The 8917-nt window shown below is 37.2% G+C and overlaps 2 protein-coding genes across 2 annotated transcripts; both read right to left on the bottom strand.

The window, feature by feature from the left end:
• Positions 1–1092: 1092 nt before the first annotated feature.
• On the bottom strand, positions 1093–1823 carry LOC110855740. The gene is made up of 4 exons (XM_035856287.1): positions 1724–1823; positions 1551–1649; positions 1317–1463; positions 1093–1247 (listed from the first exon to the last, which is right to left on the bottom strand). Exons 1-4 carry the CDS (start codon positions 1764–1766, stop codon positions 1108–1110), a joined length of 429 nt encoding a protein of 142 aa, XP_035712180.1. The 5' UTR covers positions 1767–1823; the 3' UTR covers positions 1093–1107.
• Positions 1824–4582: 2759 nt separating this feature from the next.
• On the bottom strand, positions 4583–6440 carry LOC118437346 (zinc finger protein 467-like). Its single transcript, XM_035856294.1, has 3 exons — positions 5807–6440; positions 5339–5735; positions 4583–5275 (listed from the first exon to the last, which is right to left on the bottom strand). Exons 1-3 carry the CDS (start codon positions 5851–5853, stop codon positions 4880–4882), a joined length of 840 nt encoding a protein of 279 aa, XP_035712187.1. The 5' UTR covers positions 5854–6440; the 3' UTR covers positions 4583–4879.
• Positions 6441–8917: the final 2477 nt, after the last annotated feature.

The following is an 8917-nucleotide window of genomic DNA, read 5'->3' as shown; positions in this document are numbered from 1 at the left end:
CGTTGCAGACAAACATTTCCAGTTTATAATATAAGAAGAAGATTAGTTACAAATTTGAACCCTCACCTCGCATTTGACATTGGCATCGGGATCGTGCGTTACCATGTGCTGAGTCAACCCTTTCTTGGTTTTAAACGATTTTGAGCACTTAGGAGGAATACCTCACTAGTTGCCACCCACAGATCTCGATGCCATTTGGATATGTTGGAACATCCCATGAGTGAACAACAACCCCCAAGTGCTTTGATGCCATGGCCACATTTGCGCCCGCCACACCCACTTAAAGGCGCCAAAAACACGAAAATCACCATCTTCAAACGCTCGCCAAAAATCCAAATTTGATCGAAATTTGAAAATTTTGCACCAGTATACTCCCAGATAGTTGCTTTATAATATCCGACACCAAAATATATTTTTTAATTTTTTTGAATATTTTCGAAAATTTCCTGACCAGGGGTACGTCTTCGAAAAAATTAAAATTTCAAAAAAGTTGAGTTTGATATTGGATATGATAATGCAACTGTCTGGGAGTATAATGGTGCAATATTTTCAAAATCCTATAGAAATTGGATTTTTGGCGAGGGTTTTATTGAGTGAAAACAGGGCTTTTTTCGTGTTTTTGGCGCCTTTAAGTGGGTGTGGCGGGCGCAAATGTGGCCATGGCATCAAACCACTTCAGGGTTCTTGTTCACCCATGGGATGCTCCAATATATCCAAAGGGCATCGAGATCTGTGGGTCGCAACTAGTGAGGTTCCCCTACATTGTCGAGGGTACTGCCGACCTTACCGCGGCAGGCACCACGATTACATCCCCACCCGGTACGTCCGCCACTATTCGGCTGTCCAAGGTAAAAGCTTTAGGACAAGAGGCAGTGTTGGATGCTTATTCTACAACTTACGCCACTGGGCTAGATTTCCGTTACAACGTGCAAGGTAATAATTTGGGAAGAGTAATTTTGATAAATAAATAAAATAACTTAAATTTTTGAAAATCATCAGGAAACGTCGCTACCACGACTTGGACATGGGACGTTGTCGGTGATCCCAGCCAGCTCCTCATTCTTAGTTGGCCTCACCATCGCGAACTTTTACAAGGCGGTCAGTTTGTTAACATCGAATACCTGACTTTGAAGGGACCCATGCGAGGCGTTCTCGGAAATGTATTAAGGGTACATCAATTAAATAGTCTTCACATGCATCGAGATCATCAAGGACGAAGGAACTGGCATTTGTGATTTTTCGAACTCCTGGATACAACAAATGTAGTATTGATTAAAAATATATATAAAATATCAGCAAATTAATTTATGATTTACCCTGATTGGAAATCTCAGAAATTGATTTTCCATAATAGACACCATACACCCACCGTCGATCAGGAAATAATTGCCAGCTTACGGTAACTGTACCGTGTTTTTTAGAGTAATCAACTTGAAGTCCTTTGACTTTTAGCAACTTGTTCCCTACAATGAAAAACCAAGCAAGTAAATCAATTTAAAATTATTCATTATTATTTCAGGGGATACCATTAAAAGCATATTATGGCTTACCATTTGTTGCAAATGTCAATGTCTCGGAAGTCCCCTGAACTGAATCGTACACAGGAGTGATGGTTACTTTGTAGTTCGTTTTGGGAGAGAGATCGTGCACTGCAATAATAATAAGTAAAAAAAATACAACAGAATCACGTGAATAATCATAATGATAATAAAACCCCACTCACAAGTGATAAATGTATCATTTGTTTCTGAGAAATTTTGAAACATGTATTTAATTGTTCCCCTCCTTAGCACATTCCCATTTTTTACCTTCCATATGTACTTGCTCTGTTTCTCGATTTATGTGTATTTTCTGAAAAATGAATGTGTTTACACAAGTCTAGGTTTGTATCTGTAAAATAAAATTATGCTACATGCACACAATGTTTCGCCAATTTTTTGCGATTTAAATATGTATACGTCTTAAAATGATTTTAAAGACAAGCGCCACATTTACAGAAATTTGTTACCAATGGTAATATATTTATTTGGGCAGGAAGCATTAAATTGTGTACTGTTAATTATTAATTTACCGTACAGAGTGTTAAGTATATATATATTTTCTTTCCGTGTGTTGTGTTTAAATAATCATTACTTATGCAGGTTTTTCTTATCGTTCATCCAGAAAGTACTGAGCAAGGGAATTGGGAGGTGAAATGGCCGACCTCTCCATAAGCTATAACATGTAAAGTTTCGAAATTAATTGCACGGTCATTTCCTGATGGATTTTCAAACTGGCGCCCGTTTTGTAAACCTTGGACCTTGGGGAGAAATATATATTTTCAGATTTTTTAACTTCTGCCCCACCCCCTCGAAATCCAGGTCACAAGGTCAACAAACAAGTAACACTTCTTTATCGGATTTTAAAATTTTACGACTGGATTCGACGGACCTGGGGTAAATTCTTGGCGGAAATAGTCAGGTCATCATATTCAGCGACTAGTAGGCCGCACCCCCTGCTTTGGAGTCATTGTGGGGGTGGTCAGATGTCAAATCAACACACTTAATTTAGTTAAAAAATTTCCCCCCACCGTAGTTTCCGAAATTCAACGTCGCCAATACACGTAATCTTGCCAAGGCCCCCTATGTGAACGACATTCCATTGTCGTAGACCCCATGGCGACAGGGGGTGTGGTTATCGGCGCTTCTGCCAATACCTTACCAATGCACGCCATGCGACATATCATTTTTCTCAGGCGGGTAAGGAGATTTCAGTGGCGTATTTCAAATTTTAATATGCCACACCCCATCTGGGTGTGGCTATTGGTATCCAATGTATAAATTTAAACCTGGTCATGTGACATATCAATTTTCTCAGCTCGCCAATGGGATTTCAGTGACGTAGTTAAAATTTAGTAAACCACACCCTCTGTGGGTGTGGCCGTTGGTATGCAGTGAATCAACTTAAACCTGGTCGTGCGACATATCGAACTTCTTAGGACGTTAAGCAGATTTCATTGACTAGAGAATGTACAAGAGAATGTATAAAGTGTTTAGATTTTAGTTCGTGGAAACGGCTGCATTTTTTAACCGTAATAACGGAAAATACAAAATTGAAACATTCCTGGATAAAAATAGCCAACCCTTCACCCTTAGGGACCATACAAACATAATCTGTATACGTTTCTGCATACTTTTGAATCTGCTACGTAATCTGCAAATCTGCATACGTTTTGAATTTTTTTGGGATCCAGTGTGGCCCACAGCATGATTAAATCACGAGGTGCAAATCCTGCAAATAGTTACTATACGGTGACACCTAAATAGGGTTGCCGCGGGTAACGAAATTGCCACCCGTTACCCGATCCGTTACCCCCAGTTCAACGACCAGTATCCGTTACCCGTTGTGAGAATTAAATTAAAAACGGCCTAAATCTAATGCACCACTTAATTAGCTGAAAGCTCCCACTTTTTTTGGTGGTACCTCCCACTAGCTGAAATCTTCACTAAGTCGGTTTTTTTAGCCACCCAATTAGCTAGTGGTAGCCACTCATTTATCTGATTTCTCACTTAAATATATTACGCAAAAGTTCTCATAAAAAAGCTCAAAAATTTTATTTCTGATTTACATTTTAAAACTTTACATAATAATAAGTTCCTTGCCAGTGAGCAACCCTTCCCCTCTTGTGCTTTTGGCCGAAAGGTACGGTTTTGGCCTCTGCGCGAACTTTGGACCCAGTTCGAAGCATCTGTCTGTCTTTTAAGCGTAACTCTTTGGGATAGGGTAAATATTTTACAATTTATGTTTACTGGGAAATTATGCAAAGAATTATTTAATACTAATGAGTATGTATTTGGCATTCTTGACATCTGAAAGACAACTGAATGCACTTAGTACTTGAAAGAATAATGAGAATTCAATGAATATGCACTGAAATTTTTCAAAAAGTGGTACATTACATATATGCAAACCAAACCCAATGATTCTCAAGTCAATCAAAAAACACAAACACACGTCGTACGAATAACGAATTTAAGAAAAAAGGTTAACGATTAAGTAAATATATGTGATCAATTTTATTTAATGTCGGTGATAGTATGCCAACAGAGTTGATTGTAACTCTATTGACACTTTATTGGCATAAGGAATTAAAAGAAAAACTTCTCGTCGCGTGCTTCCGACCATTACCCTCCCCCGAACCAACCAACCAACCAAATACTTAATTATTTGTTCCTTTGCGTTGATATGTAATTACTTTCAGATAATTCAATGAAAATAACGCATGCCATGATAATGTATGTAGCTAGATGTCAATAGTTGTTTCTGAAACCAAACTAGTTGCCTTAGTTTGCTTCAATTTTTAGTCGTATGAATTTTCCAATATATTTGACGTGAAAAAATTTCAAAATGTGTTTAAAATTACTTCATTGAATTATATACTGCAGGATACACGATTATTTATGTATATGCATGAAATTTCTTAAGCAGATTGATGATTATCTGTATGTACATAATATGTGGGTCATATCGTCATAATGCAAACATGTAAATTGTACAAAAATAAGTTGTGAGACACATGTAAAATGCAATACTCACGCAACGATTTATGTATATATGTACACTGCGTATTTATTATCAGCATAACGTGGTTACTTCGCATAAAAATTGCAGTTTGCGAAAAATTCTATGTATCTAAACAATTGAGTACATGTCAACTTGATATGAAGTAATTGTCACTCGTCTACGACGAAACCCATTGCTCGAATATAATAAATACGAATAATTAACTAACCAATTGTGCCCACTTACTGCATAGTATACATTTCTAACTAAAATCCCACTGCTTTATAACAAAAAATTTGACAAATGCCGCAAAATTTATAAGGCTCGAAAATTCCCATTACATACACAAGTTCTGTAACGTTTCTAAAGTATGAACTCTAAAATGTACCACCAATTCTTGGAAAATGATGAATTTTTTTCTACAGAAGTAGCATCCTTGCCTCGCTGCGTTATGCCGTCTTTTATGACTGGCCAAATTCCCTTTAGAGTAACTCTTATACTCGCATTTGTCGCAAGAATGGGTCGGTTCTTTATTCGTGACATGCTTCGCCTGCACGTGACCCTGCAAATGTGATGAGCTAGAGAACCTCACGTCACAAAGTGAGCACGGATAATTCCTCCTATTTTCATGGACAACTCGGATGTGGCGTTGTAGATTAGCCCTACTCAAGAAGGTATGAGGGCAGACGTCACACTTTAACATGGGCCGGGATGATTTTTCTAAATGGGTCATCTATAAAATTAAATAACACATGTGACGTTAATTTCTGATTAGTTTTTAATATAACGTTCTTACCTCGTGACCTTTAATGTCTCCCTTGTGGGAGAAACTCCTCCCACAAGTGGCACAATTGTACGGCTTCTCCGTCGTGTGGGTGGGAATGTGACTCTCAAGAAGGGTCCTCGTTTTGAACTCCCTTCCGCAAAGAGTGCACCAAAATCGGACCGGATGTTTGGCGTGTTCTTTATGCACGTGTTGCGCAATGTGATGCTTGTTTAGGTAGGTTTTCTCACACCCGGGGAACGTGCATGGAAAACGGGCCCTTTCCTTCGTGCTGTGTACAGCGCCAATATGTCGCTGTAATTTGCTCGGAGCGGTGACAAGTTTCGCAAATTGGTTGTTCCCGGTAGGTGTGGACATTCCACATGTGGGAACGTAAGGTGGGTGGATTTTTGTAAATCTTGCCACAAACCTAGAAAATACGAAAGTGGGAAAATGTGGACTGATTAATTTAGCCTCACCTTTTGAAATTTACACCCTCACCTCGCATTTGACCTTGACGTCGGGATCGTGAGTGCCGAGGTGTTCATTCAATGAGGTATCAGTTTTAAACGTTTTCGAACATTTGACACATTCCCATTTCTTTCCTAGGAGCAGATCCATGTGGAGTAGAAATTTTTTTGGTAGCGTTCCCTTAAAACTGAGTCGTTCGAAGAAATTTAATTTTAGAGCTGGAAGAAAAAAATCGCTTATATTTATTCAAGCGATGTGTGCTTTTACAAATATTTCAAATATTTTAAAAGGATTGACCTAAATACATGAAACACCACAATTTTTTTAGCAATTTCTAGAAATAATAATTTATTATATACATATGACAACAAGAAATAAATTTAATATTTAACTCGTGATAAATATGAGGATTTCTTAATCATTACGTATGAAATGTGGCTTCCGAGTAACTGAGTATGTAAAGTAGGCATGTGTATGTTGGTTCGTGTGGTGTCAAAAAAAGGTTACATTTTTCATCCGTACGTAACAATGAGTAAAAAAAACTGTCGAATTCCTGGATAAAAATAACTAGCCCTTCTCCCTCGGGGACCATACATATGAACATAAATTATACGCTTACAATTACTTTTACAGTTTTTGTGAGAAGTGTGACCCACAGAATAAGGTTAATGTTGATTCGTGTGGTGTGAAATATGTTGCCTTTTGTAACCATAGCAATGAGTTAGAACTTGACAAATTCCTTGCCAAAAACAACCCACCGTTTACCCTTGATTACCATACAAACATAATTTATACGCTTACAATTAGTTTTGCATTTTTGGGAGAAGTTTAACTTACAGAATGATTCAATCACGAGGTAAAAATGGTGATTTATTTAATACCGGGTGAAACCCTATGAAGCACACTAAAAAAATTTGAACCAATTCTATTCAAAGTTGAGCTGTGGTATTTGGTAAACCATGAGTAAAATTGCCACTACGCCATATCTTAAATGAATTTTTCTCAACCTATTGTTGCACCTGTTAAATATAAGAGTTCCACGTGATCCGCGATTACGTTAACCGAATGAGCCGAATTATTTCATTATTAAACACCAACTATTTTAATTTGAACTTTTAAATTATTCAATTTCGTATGATTTCTGCGCTAAACTAAAAATACTTAACTGGTGTTAAATAATAAAATATTTAGTTCAGCTCGTTCTGCTAACGTTATCGCGGACGAGTTGGAACTCTTATAACAAGGGACACAGTAGTTGAGCAAATTATTTTATTCAATCGCTCAACAAAATCTACTCAATGAATTGCATAAAAATTGCCCAAGCTGCAGCATAATGAAAATCATTAATTACAGAAAGTTAACCGATTCTACGGCGAAATCAATTTATACAATATAGCACAATAGTTATATGTATATAGCTGCATATCTAACGACAATGTTTGTCCAATCATTACATTTAAACTTGTAGCTAAAATGGCGTATCCATCTCCAAAATATTTTGCCAAATTTAGTCAAAATTCGGAAATTATTCACAAATATGTACATAAATTACGCTATTATAAATACTCCAAAGTATGTCGCCCACAATGTTTCACCAAGTGGGAAAACGTGAGGAATTTCTTCTCACAGAAGTAACACCCATGACGCACCCCATTGTGACGCGTTTTGTGCTCGGTCAGATAGTATTTCGAGCGGCTCTTGTACTCGCACTTGTCACAGGAATGGATCAGCTCTTTATTCGCGACATGTTTCGCCTCCACGTGAACCTTCAAGCCTGGCGAATAGGGGAATACCTTGCCACAATATATGGACCGATAATTCCTCCGATTTTCATGCACAACTCGGACGTGGCGTTGAAGAGCAGTTTTACATGAGAAGGTGCGAGGGCAGACGTCACACGTTGTTACAACCCGGGTAGATTTTTCCAAATGGGTCATCTACATATTTGTAAAATTAATTTTTCACTCACAATGGAGCCCTTTTTCAAGCTATACCGGGATTTTCTAGCGAGTTATACCAAAAACTCAAGCCAAAAATTAGAAATCACATGGCGCTCATTATTCCGTTGAATGGCCACTTCGAATAAAAATATTGGCGGAAAAGTTAAATTTTGGAGTTACATTTCTCTCGGTTTTTCCTGCACATGGTGGAAAATTATGCGGGCGGGTGAAATTGCCCCCCAATATTTTTCTTCAGGGGCCATTCAACGGAAATGTTAGTGTCACCTGTATCTTAATTTTTGGCTGCATTTTTTTACATTAATAACTCGCTAGAAATTCTGGGTTTAGCTTGAAAAAACATGTTCCATTTTAAGTTTACTATATTTATTACAACCTCACCTCGCATTTGACCTTGGCATCGGGATCGTGCGTGACCATGTGTCTGGTCAACAGGTAATTGGCTTTAAAAGATTTTGAGCATGTAGAGCATTCCCATCTCTTTCCATGCTTAGGATCCATGTTGATTTGGTAATTGTTTTAGGAATTAGTGTGTGTATGAATGAGCTTGTACACGTGATAAATTCTAAAAAAAATTATATGGTTAAAAAACGTTTAGTTTGTTAGAAACCTGTAAGAAAAAATTTTCTTACGTGTCTGTATAATGTTTCACAATGTTTTTTACTAATAATTCACAAATTGTAAAAGAGTTCGACCAACATGAAAAAGATTTTATTAATGAGGGTTTTCACGTCACCTTCGTAACTGTCGTAAATAGCGTAAATTTACGACATCTACGAAAATTCCATGCTTACGATGCTTCGTAAATATACGCAAGGTTGAGGCATCTTTTTCGTTCGTAAAAAAATTTTGCAAGCATAACAAATCATGATATATATTTTGAACACCATAGTTACCGATGATATTAGGAAAGGAAAAATTAAAAACAATTTTTACGAAATATTTTTTACGAAGGGTCTTTCACGTCAACCCGTCGTAAATGACGTAAATTTACGAATATTTTTTTTACGAATTCACAGTTACGAAAGTCTGGAAAACCCTCAATATTAATAATTATAACGAAGAAATAGAGTTTGTACTACATAATTAGTTATTCCTGCTGTTTTTTTTTCTTACCGTGTGTTGTGTAGGATCGCTTAATCATTGCCTATGTATGTATGCAGGTGATGGTTAGGAGTATACA

Source organism: Folsomia candida, unplaced genomic scaffold (assembly GCF_002217175.1).
Source record: "Folsomia candida strain VU population unplaced genomic scaffold, ASM221717v1 Fcan01_Sc013, whole genome shotgun sequence".
In the NCBI taxonomy this organism is placed as follows: domain Eukaryota; kingdom Metazoa; phylum Arthropoda; class Collembola; order Entomobryomorpha; family Isotomidae; genus Folsomia; species Folsomia candida.
The sequence above is the reverse complement of the archived record's forward strand: the minus strand, read 5'-3'. Positions and strand labels throughout refer to the sequence as shown.

Coding starts and splice junctions, on each gene's coding strand:
- LOC110855740 (XM_035856287.1), bottom strand. CDS start 1,766: ATGTTTCAAAATTTCTCAGAAACAAATGATACATTTATCACTT. Junction 1,650..1,723: donor AAATGATACATTTATCACTT/GTGAGTGGGGTT, acceptor TTATTATTGCAG/TGCACGATCTCTCTCCCAAA. Junction 1,464..1,550: donor ATTGACATTTGCAACAAATG/GTAAGCCATAAT, acceptor TTTTCATTGTAG/GGAACAAGTTGCTAAAAGTC.
- LOC118437346 (XM_035856294.1), bottom strand. CDS start 5,853: ATGAACACCTCGGCACTCACGATCCCGACGTCAAGGTCAAATGCGAG. Junction 5,736..5,806: donor ACGTCAAGGTCAAATGCGAG/GTGAGGGTGTAA, acceptor CGTATTTTCTAG/GTTTGTGGCAAGATTTACAA. Junction 5,276..5,338: donor GAGACATTAAAGGTCACGAG/GTAAGAACGTTA, acceptor TTAATTTTATAG/ATGACCCATTTAGAAAAATC.